Source organism: Callorhinus ursinus, unplaced genomic scaffold, assembly GCF_003265705.2.
Source record: "Callorhinus ursinus isolate GAN/ISIS: 27379988/994484 unplaced genomic scaffold, GSC_fseal_2.0 scaffold18, whole genome shotgun sequence".
Lineage (NCBI taxonomy): Eukaryota > Metazoa > Chordata > Mammalia > Carnivora > Otariidae > Callorhinus > Callorhinus ursinus.
Window position 1 is genome coordinate 27,833,586 of NW_027397080.1, and position 23,261 is coordinate 27,856,846.

At 42.8% G+C, this 23,261-nt stretch overlaps 1 protein-coding gene across 4 annotated transcripts in view; it reads right to left on the bottom strand.

Moving 5' to 3' along the window:
* The window catches only part of VPS13D (vacuolar protein sorting 13 homolog D), a 241,022-nt gene that overhangs the window by 132,019 nt on the left and 85,742 nt on the right, over positions 1-23,261 (bottom strand). For 2 of the 4 annotated variants that reach the window (XM_073903327.1, XM_073903328.1), the window contains exons 38-49: positions 21,991-22,131; positions 19,571-19,693; positions 17,104-17,178; positions 13,430-13,532; positions 12,273-12,425; positions 10,028-10,163; positions 8,695-8,742; positions 6,375-6,525; positions 6,063-6,273; positions 2,299-2,546; positions 643-834; positions 208-334 (exon numbers count right to left, since the gene is read on the bottom strand). In XM_073903327.1, the coding sequence (XP_073759428.1) occupies positions 208-334; positions 643-834; positions 2,299-2,546; positions 6,063-6,273; positions 6,375-6,525; positions 8,695-8,742; positions 10,028-10,163; positions 12,273-12,425; positions 13,430-13,532; positions 17,104-17,178; positions 19,571-19,693; positions 21,991-22,131 (1,708 nt within the window). Of the gene's footprint in view, positions 1-207; positions 335-642; positions 835-2,298; positions 2,547-6,062; positions 6,274-6,374; positions 6,526-8,694; positions 8,743-10,027; positions 10,164-12,272; positions 12,426-13,429; positions 13,536-17,103; positions 17,179-19,570; positions 19,694-21,990; positions 22,132-23,261 lie in introns of all 4 variants that reach the window. The other 2 variants (XM_025855733.2, XM_025855732.2) reach the window with 2 other exon arrangements.

A 23,261-nucleotide genomic window follows, 5' to 3' on the forward strand; every position in this document is an offset into this window, starting at 1 on the left:
AAACCCACCAAATGGTTTATTTTCAATATCAAATGACACAGAAATTAGATCTGAAAAAAATCCCATTAGGTCATGGTCCTATTCCCCTGCCAAGTCAGGATTGTTATCTACAGTCTATTTCTACTTGCACGGATATACTATAGCCTTTGCTAATTTTTTCCCTCGCCTAGGAGCTTATTTCCCCTTTCCATAAATAACTGTACTCACAGGTTTGGCTGCTCTTTGTCAGCGTAGCAGAATAAGAGAGGGCTCAGGCTCCGGGCCAGCTCGTGTTCTTCAAACTGGCCTGCAGCATCTGTCTTTGCATTGTCCTGTCTGAAGATCAGTGGTAACCCTTTAGGAAGGAGGGGGAAAGTTTACATCAATCTCACACAGTCTACGCAAGACAGATGCAGATGGTAAAGGAAAAAAATTGCCAAGGGGGAGAATCGTGAAAATTGAATTTATTTGGTGGGCTCACTTTGTTGTCTGAAAGGACACTTTTGACCACGATTAAGCATTTATTATGGACGCAGGAGAGTTTTAGCAGCTTAGACTGTTGAAGTAATCTATTTGCATTGGCTCCATTCAGTTAGCTGAGCAAATAAATCTGAATTCCCATGACCAACGCCAGAGGCCTCCTTGAGCAGCCTCTGTACATACCTGTTTTGTTAATCAACCAATATGGAGCAGAAATGAAGATCTTTAAGGATCCTTCTGCTCGACACACAATCCGGATGGTGAGGTTCAGCTGTCGCCGGTTGATATCATAGAGTCGCATTCTTACCATGTAGTTTTGCGTTCCAGGTGGAATGAGCAATTCTTTACAGAGTGGAAAATTCTCCAGTGATACCCCTAAAGAAGATACAAGCTATTGTCTGCCTGGGTTCTCACTTTAGTTTGTCAAAATAGCCCACAGCCAAACAAAATTGGATTCCTTTTGGAAAAATCAGTAACTACATATGTAACCAGCAAAAATCTCATTGGAACAGCCATTTTCCTTTAGCTGGGGCGAGAATAAATTTGAAGCAAACCAGACGGTCTGGAAGGTACACGAGAGAGTCTGAACTGCATAATCAGAAGGATGAAACTACCAAAAAGCTATCAATAACAGCTATGATTGTTGTGAGCTTACTATTCATCAGGCCCTGAGCTGGGCAGGCACCTCAAACACAGGAAAGGCAAGTACAGGGTAAGAGACAAGGTCTTCGGCAGTCACACTGCCTGGCTTCCAATTCCCAGTCTGTCCTTACCAGCTGTGTGATGGGGGGCTGGGAGTGGGGCAAGCTAACCTCGATGCATCTCCTCTGCCAAATGGGGAGAATACCGGTAGGTCTGTCGCAGGACTGTTACTAAAAGTGATCATCCACGTGGAGCGTGACTGGGAAGACAGGAGTGCTGGGTGTATGTGCGGTGGTGGTGGGTTGGGGGGGACATTTCCATTTTCTACAGGGCTCCAGGAACATTTGTTGAAGAGATACTTAAATGTCAGAGCAGAGACCTGTTTTCTTTAGAATGGACAACTAGCACTGCATTGTTTTTTTCTTCTAAATCAAGCTCGAGGATTCACACATGCGCTGAAATGTCAGCTGGTCACCGTTGAACACACTGCTTAAGTTCAGTGAGTCTGAGTTTCCTCACCTGTAAAAAGGGGCTAACAGCTGTCCGCCTGAAACAGGGGTTGTGTGAGAGGACACAGTGAGGTCACTCACGCAGCTGAGTCATATGTCCTGTCCAAACTCCAGGAATCCCTCTTTGCCTTAAGTGCTGCAAATACAGTAACGATTCTCTACGTTGACGTCATTATTCGTCCCTGTGGCTGAAAATCACCTGGTGCGTGAAACGCCCCAAACCTCAGTTTCTTCATTGGTAAATAAGAGCAGCAACTACGACCGTAGGCTTATGTGAGATCACGTGTGTGAAAGCACCTGACATAATGCCTGGAGTACCGTGTGTGCCAAGCACGTCTTCCCCTTTCCTAAAAAGAGGAGAGACCTCGGATTTTGCTCATTTTACAGCCAGGAAAAAAAGCATGGTTTGAAAAGATGAAATGACTTCCTGTAGTCACACATCAAGTGAGCAATATAAGAAAAAAGACTCTGTTGAATGCTTCCTCTGTAAATCTTTTGGATTTGTTCAGATTTTTTCTTTTGGTAATTTTCTAAGTTTGTTTTTTTTTTTAGTCGTGTGAATCCCTTGAGCTGGGTTATTGAGATATCATGTGCTCTAAGTTCTCTAAAATGTTTACCAAATGATCACAAAATACTCAGTGACATTTCCATAGAATTACCACCAATGATTCTTTGACTAAACCCTCACCCAGTTCAATGTTCTGCGATGTATCAGCTGTGTGGAGGGCCACCTCTTTGCCGGGTTTCAGGGTCCCATTAATTGGCATCCCTTTAACATAAAAGTCAAGTTCACAAGGTAGCAAGTTGCAGATGACCACAGTTGGCAGGAGGTATATGGTATGTCCAGGTTGTCTGAAGATCTGTTTTGCACTATCAGAAAATATGTTTGAGGGCATATAATCCGGGTAATTCTCCTTCTTTATGGCCACACAAAACCTATGAGGACAAAACACTGTAAAAACCAAAGAACTTGAATTTTTCCTCCTCAGTGGAGTATGAGAAAGCATTACCTTAAAACGGTTCAACAATTCAGGGAGATATTTGTGATTTTCAATCTAAACACATTTACTGAGGTATAATTAAATCATAATAAAATGGGTAATTTTAAATGCTCAGTTTGGTGAGTTTTGACAAACATGTATACCTCATTAACCGCTACCCAAAACCAGTTATACACAATCTTTCTCTCATTCCACAAAGTTCCCTCCTCTTCCTTTCCAATCAATATCCTCTCCCAACAAAGAAGTAACCACTGTCTTTTACTTATCACTTATAGATTGGTTGAGCCTGTTCTTGAGCTGCATGTAAATGGAATGATACAGTATTTACCATTCCTGGGGTCTGGCTTTTTGTGTGTAACATGAAGTTTCTACAAGATGCAGTCATGCTGTTGTACGTATGCATCAGTAATTTGACCCACATGACAATGGATGAATATACCATTTTTTAATTTATTCATCATCCTGTTGACAGCCAACTGGGTCGAGATGGCCAACTGGGTTGTATCTCCAGATCAATTTAGCGAGCATGGAAATCCTAAAAATATCGAGTCTTCTAATCCACGAACTTGGTTAGCTTTCCACTTAGTTATTGGGTTTTCTTTACTATCCCTTGACAAGGTTTTGTCATTTCTAGCGTAGAAGACTGGTACATAATTCCTTAGACTGATTCCTGGGCAAGTATGGTTTTTGATACTCTTGTAAGTGCTATCTTTTTAAAATCACATTTCCAAATGTTCATGGCTAGAATATAAGAATACAATTGATTTCTGCAGGTTGCCCTTAATTCCTGAAATCTCGATAAATTTATCAGGCCTCATAATTTTCTTACGTAGTCCATGGTTCTCTACATACATGTCATTTGCATATATTAAATTTTAGTTCTTTTCAGATCTTCAAGCTTTTTCAATTTGTTTATTTGTCCTTATTGCAACAGCTAGGACTACTACGGCAATATCAAATGAAGTCGTTGGTTCTCAATCTCAAGGAAGAAAAGTTTAAGGTTTCATCATTAAGCATGATGGTAGCTGTAGGTTTATGACAGATGCCCTTAAACAGACTGGAAAAACTCCCCCTGGTTCCTCACTTGCCCAGTATTACAGTGAATGGGTGTTGAATTCTATCAAATGCTTTTTTGTTTGTTTGGCATTTAATGAGATGATCTGATGGGTTTTTTCCTTTTAGTCTTTTAGGTTAATATGGTAAATTACATTTATCAATTTTCAAATGTTAATATAATCTTACATTCCTGGAATAAATCTCACTTGCTGGATTTCTATTTGGTAATATTTTGTTAAGAATTTTTTTTTTTTTTTTATCTCTTGGGGAAATACTAGTTTGTAGCTCTCTCTCCCTTTCTTGTTTTTTCCCAATAATATCTATGTCAGTTTTGGTATCACGTATATGCTGGCCTCATAAAAATGAATGAGGAACTGTTCCCTCCAGCCCTGCTTTCTGAAAGACTACACAGAACTGGTGCTATTTCTCCCTAAAATGTCTGGGAGAATTCACTAGTGGAGCCATATGGGCCTAGAGTCTTCATTCTGGGAAGGCTTTTTATTAAAAATTATATTTAAGAGATATTGGGCTATGTGGATTTTCTATTTCTTTTTTGTGTCAGTTTTGGTAATCTGTGTTTTTTAAGAAATTTGTCATTCATTCCAGGGTGGAATTTATTTGTATAAAATTGTTCAAAGAAATCTCCTTTTAATGTCTGAGGATCTGTAATAATGTTTCCTCTTTTCATTCCTTATATTGGTAATCTGTGTTTTCTTTCTTTTCTCCTTGATCAGTCTTATTAGACATTTATCGAATTTATTAATCTTTGCATAAAGCCAACTTGACATTGTTGATTTTCTCTATTGTTTTCTATTTCATTGATTTCCACACTTACTTTTACTAGGTCTTTTTTCTATTTGTTTGTGTTTAATGTGCTCTTCTTTTTCTACCTTAAGGCAGAAGCTCAGATCATTGACCTTACATCTTTATTATTTTCTAAAAACAGCATTAAAAATCTACACATTTCTCAAAAAAAAAAAACCCAAAACAACCTATATTTCTCTCTAGAACTGCTTTTGCTGCTTCCCCCCCCATTTTAATGTCTAGTTGTTATTATTGTTCAGCTCAAAATATTTTTTTTAAGATTTTATTTATTTATTTATTGAGAGAGGGGAGCACAAGCAGGGGGAGTGACAGGCAGAAGGAGAGGGAGAAGCAGGCTTCCCGCGGAGCAGGGAGCCCGATGCGGGACTTAATCCCAGGACCCTGAGATCATGACCTGAGCGGAAGGCAGATGCTTAACAACTGGGCCACTCAGGCGCCCTAAAATATTTTTAATTTCTTTTGTGATTTCTTTTTTTTTGACCCTTGGGTTATTTAGAAATCTACTGTATAATTTCCAAATATTTAGGGATTTTACAGGCATCTTATTGTTACTGATTCCCAGTTTAATCCCACTGTGATGATGAGATTTACCGTGTATGGTTTCAATTTTTTAATATTTACTGATCTTTGTCTTATGGCCCAGTAGATGGTCTCTCTTGATGACTATTCCACACATACCTGAAGTGGGTGTACAATCTGGAGTTGTTGGTTAAAGTGTTTTTATAAATGCCAATTATGACAAGCACTGATGGACAGCCCTGTTCAAATCCTTTTATATCTTTATTGTTTGTCTTATAAATTACTGACAGGAAACTGTTAAAACGGTTCACTATAGCTGTGTATTTATTCATTTCTCTTTTCGATCTGTTTACCATCGGCCAATCTGGGTAAAGGGCATACTGGAATTCTTTACACTATTCCTGCACCTCTTCTGTAAGTTTAAACTAAATGAATGCCCGTCTTCACTAGAGAGAAAACTAAAGCTGACAGTCTCTAGTCTAAGTAAGTTTAAAGTCTAAGTTTAGAAGGATCGAACAATGCCAACCCAGTATTTTTTCCAACACTGAATCTAGAAATGTATTACTTACACTCTTCAGAAGGGGAAAACAGGAGTCTACATGATTAGATAATTTTGTTAAGGTCGCCAAGGAAAGTCAGTACTAGGTGCATGAGCCTTCCTACAAATTCTCTTGAAATCCGTCATTTGAAGAATGTCCAACCCCAAGATTCTGCTTCTCAATTTAGGAATGGGAACTGGTAATATTTTTTCCTCCCTCTCTACATGTCCTCTTTTTATGCGGATGCACGCGTACCGGTTCCTTAACTTATATGTGTGAGTAGTGTGTTTGCTGGTTGTTTTTCCCATAACTATCGGATGACAAGCAACAGTCCCGCCCCCGCCAAAGAGTAACCCTCGAATCCTTAGAAACTCTAACACAAGAGCTTAAGGAATAAGAACTTCAGGGTTTTAAACAAGCACGAGTGACTCGCTAAGAGTCCTTAGAGAGAGAATGAGTTTTTTTTTTTTAAAAAAAGCAAAGTTTACAGGCCACTGCAGCGCTGTGCGTACCTGAAGAATCGGCTTTTGTCCAAGCCCATGGAGTGGCACTCTCGTTTGCTGCTGCCAACTTCTGCAGTCTTCACCACATTGGTCCAGTGAATAGGAGCCTTACAGAAAAACACACCCAGTCCTTTGGGCCGGGCCTGGAGCCGCCAAGAAGTGAGATGTAAAGGCACAGCGAACGAATCCCCTGGCATGATAGCGGGAAGCACCACGGGCTCTGCCACAGATAAAAAGGGTCAGCATCGTCAGGGCACGGTCTTCCACCCGAAAGTCTGACCCTCTCAAGATAAAAGGAAGACAGACTATGGCAAAACTCACTGTCTGGAGCAGATGGGCTATCCAGTCTTAGCTCCATTGGTGTCTCAAGCCTGTTCTTCACAATGAGGGCAGACCGGACGGTGATTACTTTCCGAGCGCTGCCTTCCATCGTCACAGCAAAGACCACCCGGACAGGTGGGAGCGAAGAGAACTGCGAAAAAGACAGGAATAAAAGTACCATAGCTGGGCTCTCGAAAAGACACACAAGATACAACAATACCAACCAGAAGACCTAAATCAAAAGCATCTTATTATTACTATAACCCTTCAGTGAAATTAGTCATTAAGCCCTAAAATCATTCATCTTTAACAGGAGTGAATATCCTATAGATACACACTGTTAAAAAAGCCAATTCTAAACATCTCTAGAAAGACAGATACCTCTACTCAGACGTGGTATCACAAAATGTGTCACAAAGAAAAATCAGTCCTAGGCCTCTAGACACATTATAAAGAAACTAAGACCCATAATAACCTATTAAATCTTCCAAACTTCCTGCAATTTGATAAGAAACTGTCTGCTGGAAATTACCCTTCATTCACAATGCCCTTGGGTTCCTACACATCAGCCCTTATATGGAAACTATGAACGAGGCTTGTTTTCAACTCTACTGGAGGGGAACAGAGATCATCCAAAGCAACTAAACGTTCAGAAACACTGGAGTAAGACTTTGCAAAACATGAAATGATTTACCTTCTGTGGTATTTTTCTCCCAGATTACCATTAAAGTGAGAAACACTCCTTGAACACTAACAATGGGCTGGACACTGCCCAACACACACAGAAAAACAGGAGGAAGTCTTCTGAGGTTAGAACTTGTCTTTGTAAAATCCAGAGAGTGTGTAAGAAAGAGTTGTCTGTACTGGTATGCCTTTCACAGGAACAATAATTACTGTTTCCCCCTAAATGTCATAAAAATTACTCTCTAGGCCCATACATGACTCGTTGACATGCCTGTAGAAAAAGCAACATTTGTTTTTCAAAGGACTTGAAAATCAAACTTCTCTTTCCCTGCAACGTTTTCAGCTCTGTTCAGTAATCGCTCTTTCACAAACGGGACACCAAGGCTCCAAAACTCCAGAGAGTGGAGGGAAATAGTTTATTTTTGGTCTTGGGTTGCGGCCACTACTTTCTGTTTCCACATGTTCATTCACACATTCAACACACGTTTCATTCTACTACCAAGTGCCAGGGAATTTTTTTTTTTTTTTAAGGTATCAAACCCCATATCAGGTACACCAAAGAGAAGGTTTCTGCAACTATCCTTCCTTGAATGAGTGTCCAGAACATATTGACAATGCTATTTTTATTGGAGAAACAAATGACACCACATCGAAACTTTTCACACTACCAACTTTTTTATTAAAACAAACAATACATGGAAACCAGCCTAATGCACAATAAAATGAAGAATTCCATGTTTTAAACCAAGACTTCCAGGAAGTCCCAAGGAAAAGACAAACTGTCATTTTCTGGAGGGTTTTTAGAGGGATATAATCCAGGGCACAAACATCAGCGAGGCTCCCACTGACCTAGCCTGGTAAAGCCTGACAGAGCCAAGGCCCAAGAACGATGGTTTTAAATTTTGATGCTGCTGCCTCCAAGCTTACCTAAAATCTCACATGTCAGAACTTACTACCATCAGAGAGAAGAAATTACAAGAAAAAAACCTGAAGACAGTTTTTTAATATCATCTTCTGATGATGTTTCAAAAGCCAAATGCAAAAAAAAAATCTTACTATTTTTCATTCTTATTTACTTTTACGACCTTGGAACCAAAACCTAGAAAATGCAAATAGCCAGCCATACATGGCTAATTTATATTTTAACTTAGAAAGAGAACGGGGCGGGGGGGTACCTCAGTGGCTCGTTCGGTTAAGCATCCAACTCTTGGTTTTGGCTCAGGTCTTGATCTCAGGGTCGTGAGATCAAGCCCTGAGTCAGGCTCTGCACTGGGCGTGGAGCTGCTTAAGATTCTCTCTCTCCCTCTCCACTCCACCGCCCCCCCCACACACACACATGCACATGCTCGTACTCTCTCTTAAAAAAAGAAAAAGGGAAGAGGAGAAAGGAGCCCTAGACCACAACATTTGCATTTTCTCCTCCTCCCCTGTAACACTCAGTCTAACATACCAAGTTAGTGAAAACATTTCCTTGAAAGTTCTTTTAAAAGGAAGGTAATCGTTAATAGGAAAGGACAAAGATTAATTCCAATCACATTCAGGTCATACAGTCCTGTGATCACCAGGACGTCTATGTACGGTTCAAACGCAGTGTATATACTCAGTAAATGCAGTGACGCAGGAAAACCATACTCACATAAACCTGGGGATGAATAATATTCATTCTGCTGCTTGGGCTGCCAATCTAAGAAAGAGTCCAGAAGGCAGAGTCAGCACAGACCTAAGATTACGGACCTCATTAAATTCAATGACCATGTAATTTGCTTGAAAGGGTGGGATTTATAAATAATCGTAGAAAAGTATGGTCTACCATGAAAAGAAAACATCTTATCTTAGAGGATATGGGAAAAGTAATACTTATTTTTCAACCATTCCACATACACAGAATTTCTCCAGGACACATGAACACAACAGAAAGGTATCTCTGGGGGAATCAGTCCCTTCATGACAAAATTCCCTTGGGGCACAAGAGAAGTGGGAGGAACAGTGTTCTCCAAGAGTATTTTTCATGAATAAAGGGAGCAAAAGGAAAGCTATGATGTCTTTGCAAATCTGCACTTCCCTACTCATCACTGGCTCCCCAGAAAGGACTGCAGTTGTCCTACAAAGTATGACTGAGTGCTGAGCAAGAGCACCCATGGCAGCTACACCAGCCAGGATGCCCTCCACCTGCAGGTTCCCGACAGGGAGGCCGCCTGCATCACTCCCCAGGCTGCCCCCCAACCCCTAACACTGCAGGCTAGGGTAACGTTAGGGCGAGGGTGTGATCGGAAAATGAGTAACAGTAGACATCGGTCTTTATACCAGGAAGGAGAATTTGGAGACACAGAGATAGAAGGATCAAGGAACAGCATTACAAGAAATGTGAAGAAGATCCTATCTATAAAAAGGAAGCATAACAATATGTGGAAACAGCCAATACACGTTTGGCAGATTAATAAACTGCCAGCTGGGGCAACTGAGTATGAAATGCGTCTACACAGGTGAGGTAGTATGTGTTCACACTAACTTTAGATCTTGTTTTTCTACTGACATTAACCATTGGCAGGTTGTCTACATATCAACTACGAATGTCTATGGCTGACCCCAAATAATCTTATGTCTTCTCAGAGCTAGGGGAAATGAGGAACAAGAAAATTTCACTCGAGGGCGCCTGGGTGGCTCAGCTGGTTAAGCGATTGCCTTCGGCTCAGGTCATGATCCTGGAGTCCTGGGATCGAGTCCCACATTGGGCTCCCTGCTCAGCAGGGAGTCTGCTTCTCCCTCTGACCCTCTTCCCTCTCGTGCTATCTCTCATTCTCTCTCAAATAAATAAATAAAATCTTTAAAAAAAAAAAAAAGAGTACACTTTTAAAAAAAAAAAAAAGAAAAGAAAATTTCACTCGAGCGAGGTTATAGGCTTAAGCATCTGACTATCTGACATAAGGGGCACGATCGTGCCACTAAACCCCCATTCGACAACCACACACCGTAGAGGAAGATGAGTTCTTATCCGGTGCCGCATAGCGGAAAAATGTCCCAACTTTATCCACAGACACTGGGCTCACTTGCTCCCAGCCATTTACTCTCACTTGCAGCTGATGAATCCGGAGGTCATGGGTGTGTCTATGAGGCAGAACATGGGAAAGGACATTAAGCACGATCTTAAAAAGGGAAGGAAAGTAGAAGCAAAGAGTCAAATCTGATTTGCTATATAACGACATAAAAACCCAGTTGGCTAAGCCTTTTGGTGATTACCTAATGCAAGAAAAATCAGGAGAATATTTTAACTGGGTGTTATACTTAAAACAAACGGGCAAGATCTGTAAAGCCTGAGCAAGAGTGGCATTTACCCTCCCTTTGTACAAACTGCAAATCCTGTGCACAAGCCCAGGTCCTTCCCCCATCCCCACCCCCACGCCCACCTCTATAAAATCATGACGTCAGCTAGAACTATTCCAGTGGGCTAGTAAAACTGTTGTACCAGCAATTTCATCATAAAACCATACTCTCGGAAATGCATAAAATGACATTTTGTCCTTGGTTCCCTTGTTGAATATCTTACTTCTCTCAGAACCACATTTCGTTGTTTGGCTTTGGTCCTACAAGACTACAGACAGGTTATGAGAGATGGAGCCCTGAGAGTTTCAGGGCTAAAGTGCTCGGCTGAAATTGGAGCAGAAGGCAGTGGGCAGAACAGGAGGAACAGGAGGAAATTGCACATTTAATTCTATTTTAGATTTTGCCTAATTCAAGCCAGAAGCCTGAAATGGGGAACTGGATTTGAAGCTAACAGGAAAGGGGGAGGGAGGCAGGGAGTGGGGTACAGTGTGCCAAAGAGGGAAAAGCCAGAGGAGGCATTTATTTTGATGAATTCAAGCAGAACAGTGGGACTTGAAATGGGTTACCAGACATGTACGCCAAAGCGGAAATGACAAAGAGGTCAAACCCCTTCTGACACAACGGAGGCAGAGCTGATGAAGAAATACAGTCAGCGTTCTATAATTAGCTTCTCCAGGAACTCTGTGGAACAGGAACACGCCCACCACTCATCCCTGGAAATTCTACCGTGGCTTCCAGGTACATGTGTCCGGCACGGTGATTTTATAAACTCAATCTTTCCTGTGCAGTCATGGGGGCGGGGCCGGGGGGGGGTACAAGAAAGGAACCCCGGCGCCGAGAGAATAATGTGTGCTGGTACAGGCTGTGCACAAGGAAGAACTGTTTCACTCGGGCGCACGTTTGCACACAAAGACTTCAAGCTCCATGAAAGCATCAGAGCACAGAAGGCCGAAGCCGGGGTCTTCAATTTCAGCTCCGCTTGACAATGGATACAAGGCTCAAATGCTAAAATCTTAACCTATTCACTATCCACTGGATAGCCCTTCCCCTTAAACGTGTTTGTAAATAAAAGGACATTTTATGACCTCTCAGTAGCCAGACAGAACCTTCTTTCATGTTTTTTCCACACCGCTGGCTGGCTGTTTCAACAGCGCACGGGCCAGCGGTCTCCCTCGATGAGTCAGTGCTATCCTCCTTAGATCAGAATTTCTTATCATTCCTGGCCCTGCTTCCCAAAACCACCTGCTTGCTCAAAGTGCTATGTGGCACACACGTATCTTAAAACCGAAATCAACATGCTTTGATGACCTTTTAAGAATAGCTTGTCATTCCAGTTATGGGACAAACAAGTCATGAGGAGAAAAGGTACAGCCCAGGGAATACAGGCGGTGGCATTTTAATAATGCCACATGGTGACAGATGGTAGTCACAAGTCACACTTGTGGCAAGCACCAGATAATGTGCTCGAATCGCTATGTTGTACACCTGAAACTAATGTAACCTTGTGTGTCAACCATGCTACAATTAAAAAAAAGTAAAAACACACGAGAAACCCTGTCACCACTGCATCGTGAAAACCAGGCTCGGAGAGGAGACGATGAACTTGAGTGTTGTCACCCGCCTATGCCTCAACCAAATCATGGGCAACACACTGGCCGTCACCTCTCATGTCCATTAAGGGGATAATTAACGGAAAGAAGTGTATTTCCAAAATAGCGAAAGGAAACATTGGTTTTCAAAATACCTTTTAAAAAAAATGAAACATTAAAATCATTAATAAAGGCAAGTGAAAAGGCAAAAAAACTCGGGACAATCCTTCTAGACAATCTCTATGTCCCTAACACAGAGATCTATACAGTATATATTGGGGAGAGGAAAAGAACCACACTTTACCTGTGTCTAAGCTTTCCTCTTGCTTCAAATTCAAAGGGAATCTCTTCCCCCGTGAGGACTTCCCGCCATTCACTAACATTGTGAGCATCATCAAGAAATGTGCCATTGCCTTCGGGAGCAAGCCCCGGACTCCCACTGTGGGACAGCGCGGCCCTGGAAACAGATCAGACAATACCAGCTTGTCCATCTTTCCCTCTCAACTCCCTCTCACCCGGAGCTCGGGGCTGGGGGCAGAAACCCTCCTGGAGCTTGATCCACAGAAGCAGCCCAGAGAGCCTGGCTCCCTGGGTGACCTAAAAGGTCAGGAACTGCCACTATCTTTGTGACGATCGCAGCATTGGTGAACCTTTAGAAACAGCCGAGAGTGATCACCGCACCGCCATGTACCTCCAGCAAGAGTCCAGTACGTAGCGGGACATGTAAACTCAGTCATGAGTTTCAAAAGTAGTCTTTAAGTGACCATCTGGAATGTAACAGACCTAAAGCACTTCTGAAAAACAAACATCTCCTTGGGAGCACCACCATACTTAGTGACGGCAGGAGAAAAGTGGCTTCGAATTGGCCAATTGTGTTATTTACTTCATGCACCTCATTCCCCCTAAAGGGAAAGATCAGCATGTATTTGGAGGGGAGAGCCAAGGTCTACATGGGCAGGAAGCTGGTAGAGAACATCCTCACTAGGCCCAGGCAAACTCTCTTGTTCTCCAAGCTCCACCCACTTCCATCTGGGGTGAACTGTTTTCCGTTTGGAAGAGGGGAATATGGGAGGTGTTTTCAAAGCCGTCTTGGAAGAAAAACACAGGATATTTGGTTTAATAACCACATTCAGCTTCTTTTAAAAGGGGGTGGGGACTGAGGAGAAAAGACGAGATGGCTTTTCCTTCCCACTTCCTACTCGCATCCTTAATTTGCTTGACTTTTACCTTAAACATAGTGTGTACCAGGGTTGGGGTCATAATTTGGATATTTCAGATTCGGGACCTGCTTCTCCAGCTACAGGTTCCAACTCCGTCACTAATTTCAGCAAGTCAGCAAGTTATCGATTCAAATACAATCCTAAGAGCTTCCAGAAGGGGCCCACCTTGCGCTGCTGGGCTGGTACTGCATAGCCTTTGGCGGCAGAAACGGCTCAGGGGGGCACACTCTGTGGGCCTTACCTGGTGGGCGTGGTGGTCAGGGTGGCAAACCACAAAGTGCAGCCTGTGTGGTTCCTCAGAGCAAAAGGGACAAATGGCTGCCGGCGCTTGGGGGTCTTCACCTCTGCTACGGGCAAACAGAGGAAGGCTGTTAGCGCAGGCCTCTATCTGGGAAGCAGAGACCCTCCCCAGACCTGCACGCGGTGCCCCTGTCTCTCATGCAAAGCGGTGGACGGTGGCAGCCACAGACGTGGAGCCACCACTGGTGTGTCGATGGGACACACGGGATCTCCGTGTCCTCTGCTGCCTGCTATGTGGTGATGGTCCCCCCAACAACTGGCTGTGATGGGGGACAATTCCCAGCCCCCAATCCTCCCACGACTTGCGTGGGCCTTAACTCAGGAGAAGGCAAGGGCTGGAATCAAGACAGAGAAATGGAGCCCCACGAGTCCCAAGGAATATATTCTCAGTGAGTGACCCAAACTGTAGCAAGATACAGCACACATACTTATTCCAACTTTGTCCAAGATGATTCCCTTTCTATAAAAGCTACACTTCAGTCATACTACGCATCTTTTAACAAAAAACATTCTTTTCTATTCTTTTAAACCAATAGCTTCCCCCCCCCCCCGGAAGATCAGAAATATACTATCCCAAAACTTTTTAAATGAAATTTTTAGCTCATTTTTTTACATCGATACCACCACCGTCTGCTATTAGGTAGGCACTGAGGAGACTACAAAAGGAGCATAAAGTATGGTTTCTTTTCACAAAATAGCTTCTAAGCAGGGAAACTGGAAAGAAACACTGATCCATCCAAAACTGTAAGGACCCAAGTTCCAGAGACCTGACTGTAAACAGAGAGAAGTGAGAGTCCATGCGGCCAGAAATGGCTTTCCAGCGCCCCGGCTGCCCTGAGATCCTTCTGCGGGCACCACTGCCCTGCCGTGTGGTCTGGCCTGGACCGGCATGGGCATGCCGAGGGCACAGGCTCGGCTCCCCTTAGCAAGGGCCTGTGCCTCCTCTCCCGGTCGGTGGGTCGGTGGGTCGTGGTGGCACTGAGACAAAGCGGGAGGTGGTGGCAGGAACCACCAAGGCAGCAGCCACGTGCTCACGCCGAGCGGGCTCTACCGAGAGAAGGGGACATGGCCCACTCTTCCTGCGCACCCAGCTTTAAAGCACAAAGACAGCCTGAGAAAGACCGGGACGCACGTGGTCTGCGGCTGTGGAAAATGCCATCTCGAGGTGACCGCACCTGCCCACTGAGAACACTAGAGCAAAATTAAATGCCCCTTACAGGTCCACAAGGTTCCAGCAAAACAAGCAGCAGAACCTGCCTTCTCCCACCACTAGAATAGGGCCTGGGCCAGGGTCATAAAGTCAGTAATCGCTACTGCCTTTTACAAAGTAATCACTTTTTTTTCTTCTCCTTTGTGTCTTCTAAAGTTTTCAGAAGTCTGTACTATAAAACGCTGCAAAGGGGCGCCTGGGTGGCTCAGTCGTTAGGCATCTGCCTTCGGCTCAGGTCATGGTCCCAGAGTCCTGGGATTGAGCCCCACATTGGGATCCCTGCTCGGCGGGAAGCCTGCTTCTCCCTCTCCCACTCCCCCTGCTTGTGTTCCCTCTCTCGCTGTCTCTCTCTCTCTCTCTCTCTTTCAAATAAATAAATAAATAAAATCTTTAAAAAAAAAAAAAGCTAAGGCAAGTTCTATTTTGGTAAGGACAGTGGCTGAATGGAGTCTGAGAAACAGTAATCCGATAAATAAACAAATGGTCTGCAGTGTGTCCCTACAATTCTGTGATTAGTCTTTAGAAACACCCCACATACTTCCGACGATAATCTCCTAGAATATCTCCTAGATAACCACCTAGAATACACCCATTTCTCATGCCAATGGCCTCACTTAGTTCCCAAGGTTGGCTTTAAAAAAAAAAAAATGACATCAAGTACAAAATTAAGGAGTAGCTGTGAGGCTGGTGACAAGAGCAGAGGGGGAGTAAAAGATTTAAGAGCTGTCTGCGGGGTAAACAGCACTTACTGTGCCACCTTGAAAGGCACCTCCCTCTCCAGGAGTGCAGGAGAGAGCTGCTTTACTACAGCAGATAAAGGACCCAGGAGGGAAAGAAGCCAGATGTGCTTTCATATCCCACTGTGAGCCAGACTGTAAGTTTCCATTTGCAAATTAGATTTAAAAAGAACAGGTGGCAAATGGCTTTGATCACACCGTAATACAGAAGAAAGTGCTAGGAACCCATATAAAGACAGTCACAAGCATGTTGCTGTGGAATGAAGCAGTCAGGGTAGGCACACGGCTTCAGTCCCCAAGCTTCCTGTGCTGATTACACACACCAGCACAGACTTCAGCAGCCCACTTCGCTGAGAATAAATAACATGGAGTGCTCACAAATCCAAAGCCGACATCTCCTGCACTAGGGTCCAAATCAACTGTGTACTTGTCTTTGGCACAGCACCAGAGAACCACATTCCCAAGTCCATCCAAGAGAGCAGTATTCCCTGGTGGCCCCAGAAAATCTGCCTCGAGTGACCAGACTTCACTCTGTCATAGGCTTAGAGAACCTAAGGCTCCTCATGTCCAACTCGGGCTTCACGTGGCTGAGGAAATTTCTAGCCTGCTGGACTTGTTGCACAGAGCAATGTGGCCCTTATAAACAGTGTAAGTTTTCATGCTATAGAAGCGTCCAGTCTATCAGAAAGGACCTGGTTTGTAAATCGTAAGAAATAGATTAAAGTCCCAGGCCTGCTATCAGCTGGTCATGTGCATGAAGGCAAATTACTTTGTCTCCCTCATCAGCTAAGGTGCCCAGGCTGCTTAGCCCAAAAGATGAAATAACAGATGTAGAAAAGCTGAGCGTCTAAATCCGTTAATAAATGAAGATTCAATCATGGGCTTCCTTTGTGAACCCTCCCCTACACATCCATCTCGGTAAAACCTTGCAGGAAAAACCCCTGTCCTGCCCCCATGCATGAACACCCCTAGTCTGAACCCCTGATAGAGGAAGCTCAAACGGTCTTTTTTTACAAAATATATCATGACCCTGGCAGGACCTGGTGTTAGCCAAGTACAGACATATGCCAATTAAATCATACTCCTCAAACAACTAAAGGAATGAACATCGTGGCATTCCCATTCCTGGAGGTTTACAGTGTTTCCTATCATATTTACTTCAAGGGTCAGAGACAGAAATAGGGCACATTTTATTTTCTGTCTCTGAAGCACTTCAATTTATAGCTGAAGAAATCAAGGTTTGTCTCTAAGCAAATATTTACTGGTAAATTTTTTCTTCACTCGATTCCTGATCATGATAACGTCTACTCTGCAGAGCCCCTTGCATTGCCATAAGAATAAGCGTTCACTGAGGATTCTATAAACAAAGACCTGCAGCACTGCCTGACGGAGGATGCTCTGCTCCATTTCCTCACTTTTCAAAATGAGAAACCCTCCAATGCTCGGTATTTCTGCCCCATACACTGTGGAGCTGGCTCCACACCCTCCAAGGGTGAGGGTGGATGGAAGACGCGGCACATGGCCTGCTCCTGATATAAGGCGTCATATTCATCAGCTGGAAGTGCTCTCAGTACTCAAACCTGGGGTATCCCATTCACAGAAAATTGATGTACAAGGCAGTTTTCAAACAGGAAAGAAAACAAGCCCTTGCTTCCGGCTGTACTGTACCTCTAGCATAGATCTGGTGCTCTAGGTTAGTCAGACTGGCTGTGCTCCTAGTTCTAAGGTAGACAAGAGGGAGGCCTGGTAGACAGGAGAGACAAAGTTAGAGGGTAAGAATAAACATAGTGAATAAGAAGACTCATCTCCAAAACACAAGCACAACGAGAGTACATTACAAAAATAGCAAGCAACATGCAGTTTCAGGATCATTCTGGTCAGTGACTGCTAGGAGCTAAGAAAGTACATGACAAAGCGAGCGAGACATTTTTATGCTAGCTTTTACTGTGGAGGATGTGTCACAGTAGCATGCTCCTGTTTTCCTCAACGGGGGAAAGAAAACATTGTCTACATTCTCTTTAACAGAATGACAAGTCTTGTGAGGCTTTTTCACTTAAAGCGTGTACGCTCTTCAACGGCGTGGAAAAGTTACCGAGACCAGGTGGCAGCTGCTCTGTTCCGACTCGGAAAAGGCAGTGCCGGTGGCGTGCTAATCCCCCAGGGTCCCAAAATTTCAAGGGAAAGAGTGAGTCTGCATTCCAAGTGTAAACAGTCTCCACCAAGGAGTTACCGCATAGTATTACTTATACTATAAGTTAAACATGGAAGGTTTTAGAATGTTTACATTTGATATCTCCATCAAATGTCCTTTGAATACCAAACTAACAAACTGCATAAGAGGCCATGCCATCCGGGTCAACCTGCAGAATCGCAGCCCTTACTGAACAAAGCCAACAATGATGTAAAAAACGAGGCCACTGTTTTCTTTCCCCTGCTAAAGAAACGGTGAGAAATCAGCAGCTCCCTTAGGCTGAATTTCATTTTAAGAATCTCTATTTCAAGGGCTCATTTTGAAGCTGGCCTGAATGAAATGTACAAATTTGGGGGGCGGGGGGATGGGGGGGATGTAACTAAATGTTCATGAATAGGAGGACCTGAAAGGTGTGATCTGTTCAACAAGGTTCAAGTCTACAAACTTTCAAGACAAATTCCCCACAATTAATTTAGTAGACCTGTTAAAAGAATACAATCCCATTTGCTACACGTGGTACCACCCAGGAATGTCCAGTAGGAAAAAAGGTTTGGAAATTCAGGTATACTCACTTACTGTCTAATTAAAAAGATTTACTTTTGCAAGCCTAAGTAACCATAAAAATCTGTCAGTAAATAAAAATCCAGCTTTAATTTCACACCGGCGTTTAACACAGAGAAGGCAGCTTATTAACTACAAAGAAAGAAGAGAAAGTGTTTTTTTTGTTGTTTTTTTTTTTAAGGTAGAGGGGTAGAGACAAAAGAAAATCCTTCATCGGATTCCTGAAATTGGGCCTTCCTCGTGTTTACACTGCATCTGGATTTAAGATCCCCTTGTATGAATAATAATTTCCGAAACATACTCTCTAGGACACATTACATATTACAAAGATTGTTTAGAGTCTTCTGGGTAGACTGTTACATTCTTTTTACACACAAATTGGGAAGGTTACAGGAGCCAGAATAAAGCTGATGATATCTGAACAGCCCTGGCTCCTAAGCAATGACCTTGAGACTCAGAAGTAACAACTGGGGAATACAGAGAGCAAATATAGCTGACATTTCCTTGTCCCTCCTTCCAGAAGTACAAGGCAGAGAGTCCACTTCTACACCCTGAGGAGAGACAAACCCGTTCAAATACTTCACAAACTAAGAAAATCCATCTTCCCCGTGACATGTTTGCAGACCAGATGGAATATTTAGGCATTCATGAGCTATGTGAAGTCCAGCCAGGACTCCCCAAAGAAACCACACTGAAAGAGTTGGGGCTGAGTTGAATTTGGAGGACAATGGCTTATGGAACAACTAAGGACCACGCGGTTGGCCGCCACAATCTCCCCAGCTCTAAGGAAATCAGAGCTCCATGGTGAGGCATTAAATAAGGAAAGAAAACATCGTTAACAGAGAACAAACGGACTGCTTAGTCTTCAAAAGGCTGGGTATTCAATTCTTTCCTACTTTATGAACAATACGGAGCCCTCCTTTTAACAATTTCTTCCATATGGGATCCTGCCTGCCCTCCCTTCAAGAATATATCCAAACTCTGTACCTCTAGATTTGGAAAACTGAAAAGATAGTTTTTAAAATCCAGTCCAAAAGTCCAAATCAACCGGAAAGTTTTGCCAAGTTAAACACACTGACCAGTGGCTGATCTTGATGTGTTTCAGGCGCACCAGCTCATATGCAATGTTACCAGAATTTAGAAAATTGCATATCACAGATCTTTTCTCTCCCACAAAGGTGGAATTGAAGCCCATATTAAAAGTTCAGTATTTTGTGCCAGAAAAATGTCTCCTGCAAAGATTAAAACAGAACTATAGAAGACAGTCAGAATTTCCTGTAGGTTTTTTCACAGAAAATGATGATTCTATTTGGATTTCTCAATGAAACATGACCGTGTTGGTCAACAGTGATTTACTCAGACATGTGTAGAGAAAAATCTTACTTTGTCCAAAGCACGGAGGATCCACTGAAGAGCCCATCCAGTCTTCTGATGTGGTTGAATCTATCTCCTTTTCCTGTTTACAATAATCTGCCATCCACGATTCCTTAGTACTTACATACTGGTCTAGAAAGAATTCCCCAAAGATATTAAGTATGGAAATAGAAAAGGTTGAGGGTTCAAGTCAAATAATTTCTATTCAGCAAAACAAGATTTGTTGAATGCCTAACTGTGTGCTAGGCGCTATGCTAGGTTCTCAGAAAGTCTGTCCGCTGGAGAACTCAGGCTCCCCTGGAAGAAATCAATGTTAGCCAAACAACCATCACCACAAAACCAAAATGTGGAAAGAGCTAAAACAAGGACATAAATAAAATTCTACAGGGGCACAGAACAGGGGAAGATTTATTCTGCTTTGGCAGAAGTGGCACAGTACACACCAAGATCCACAGGAATCTTCAGAGGTGTAGGGACCTTTGTTCTGGGTCGTGAGGAATGAGCAGAGGTTAGAGATCAGGAGTTTACCTACCAATGGGATTAGGGGTGTGGGGACATCCCAGGCCAAGAGAACAGCATATACAAAGATTTTATTTTATTTATTATTTATTTTATTTTTAAAGATTTTATTTATTTGACAGAGAGACACAGCGAGAGAGGGAACACAAGCAGGGGGAATGGGAGAGGGAGAAGCAGGCTTCCCGCAGAGCAGGGAGCCCAATGCAGGGCTGTTGCAACTGCCTGAGCCGAAGGCAGTTGCTTAACAACTGAGCCACCCAGGTGCCTCTACAAAGATTTTAAAGACGTGAAAGTACACAGTACTTTTAGAAAACACTGAATACCTTGGTGTGACTCTGGCCCAACATACTGGGGTAGGGACATAGCAAAGCAGTCTAGAAAAGAGAATTAGTTTGTGAAGCGTATGCTATGTCATAATAAGGGACATCGTTTTGAGAAAAACCAGTGAGGAAGCTGTTTAAAAAACAAACAAACAAAAAAACACCAATCTTGGGAAGCTGAAATCTAGCTGACAATTCTCCAGGAGTGATTTTATTTACGGTTTTGAGAGGAGAAATATAATGGGAAGGGCAGGTTAACAAAATAATTATGATGCACCACCCCTGGATAAAGACCTTTTCCACTAATTAAGGTATGATATTTTTTAGAACAGCAATTATTGGTTTCTGGTTTTCATTTACAATAGTTGGCTATATATAAGATTTACTTAAATACTAAGAGGTCACAGTAACATTTCTGGGTTTCAGCACAGTATTAGGAATAAGGAATTAGAGGTGAAAAAAACAACAGCTTTACCAGAGACAAGAATGCCTTTTGGAAGCCATTTTTAAATAGACAGATGCTCATCAGAAATATCAATAAAATTCTTCTGCTGGAAGTAAGTTCTTGTTTATTGTAGCTTTCTAAAACACTATCCTAAACTTTATCTAAATTTCCAGATGAACACATTATAGAAGAAATGACATAGGATCAAAATACAGTACAGAAGGGTCGTCAGATCAATTATCCGGGAAAATTTACTGAATGAAATCTGATAATGTAAAACGGTGGTTTTATAATTTGGGGATCAATAAACTTAAGGTCTCATTTCACTATACATTCTTTTTATCTTATTCTGACATGGAATAAGCCAATAGATATCCTACGAGCCTCGATCACACGCACTGAAGAAAGTTCACAGATGTGCAATAGGACTGTTATCACTCAGATAACTACAGTATTATCAAAAATCAGATCATGTAGATCAATAATTCAAACAGTGAGTGTGGGTTTTCATAGCAAAGGTAGGCAATACATGATTGCATGATAACATTACTCTTCTCTTAGATGACATAAATACAGGAATAGGGTGGTTCTGACTCGCTACATCAAATCAGGGAACATACATTTCAAAGTTTTCAAAGAAACGTTCAGAACACGCATTGTTAGCTTGGCAACCCTTCAACCCAGTGATTTTCAGAGTCAGGTCAACATGATAACCTGATGGGACACAGTACAGGCCACTTATCCTACTATAAAGACAATGTCAAAACTATACCTTTTAAGAATTATTCTGTGTGTGAGTAGCCCAAAAGAAGTGAATCTAAACTCACTCCTTGGACATTTAAGAAAAACCTGTGACCAAGCATCATCAGGGAGAGAGTTCATCCCAAATAGAGAGAGAGTTATATTTCCCAAATAGTCTGAGCTCTTGTTTGATCACTGACAGCATTAATAAGGGATGCCAACTCTGGAGCAATGGGCTGAAAAGAACCATGAAGCTAGGTTAGGGTTTATCAGGAAAGCAGCCTCGATGAATAAGTGATGTCCAGTGTGGCCCAGGTATTTGCTAAACCAGGATTAACAGTCTTCTAGACAAGGGACTTATGTACAGAAAGGTACCGATCTTCTAGAGACAACTTTCCACTCACCAATTAGCACAGAGGTGATGTTGATATCCAAACGGGGTTTGGCCTTGGCTTCCAGCTTCAGTCGAGGAGGATGGAGACGACTAGCTGCCTGCTGTTGCCAGGATACAGAGCATGGCCATGGCTCAATAAATGGCTCCCAGCCTAAGAGAACACAGGAAATAAGACATCTGTTAAGCAGATATCAAGAGTTTATAGGGGAACACTGTTCACAAATGCTCAGCAAGGACAAACTATAGCTTAACAGCTTTCTATTCCCAATGTGATTTCACAATGAAAGCACCATCTTCAGCTACAGGTCACCCTACAGGTGTCTGTGCTGTCTAGAGGATGTGAATGGAAGGACAGACACATGCCCCACATGGTCTTCCAGAGGTGGGAGGAAGAAGGGCACAGAGTATATGTGCCCTCTCTCTTAAAGAGCAGGCAGGACCTGCTTTTGATCCCCTCAAGATAGAAAAAGGAGTCTCAGACTCAGGATGCAAAAGTACTATCAGTGGCTGAAGTAACCCTTAAATTTGATTCTCCTGCTTACATCAAGAATCCACTGATTGAATAAATAGATACAGCATAATTGGATATTCATTAACTTAAGTTTTTCAAATTTCTGACCTTAAAATGTCATATGTACAAAAGGTATGAAAACAATGTCTATGTGTGGTTTAAAGAATAAAATTACTACAAGCACTCACGCAGCCACTATTCAGCTTAAGAAATAGAAAATTAAAAGTCCCTTTGAAGCCCCTGAGTGCCACTCTCCCGTGTCAGGCCCCCTTCCCACCAACCCTCTCCCACCCAACCCCAAGTAAACATTAGTTTGCAGCTTTAATCATTTCCTCGCTCTTCTTTATAGTTTTACCACATACATGCATTTCTTCAGAACATGCTGGTGAGTCCGTCCTACTGGGGATCTCTACATAAATGGAATCCAGCCATACGCGTTCTTCTGCAAGTTTCTATTTTTGCCCAACAGCGTGCCTCTGAGATTCACTCACATCGCTGCCATGTAGCTACGGCACACTTATTCTCCCAGTGAATTGTAATCCACTTATGGATACACCACAATCTATGTACTCATTCTACTTCTGCGAAACATTCCCTTGAGGCCACAGCTTTATGGCCATGAGGAGGAACACCACCACAGTCTTGGACTTGTTTCCGAGCACGCGTGGGCCAGACAACCTCTGGGGTACAGACCTAGAAGGAGTGTAATGCTTATACTCAACCTTGCTACACGTCAGATTGTTTTCCAAAGTGGTTGCACCAACTTCCAA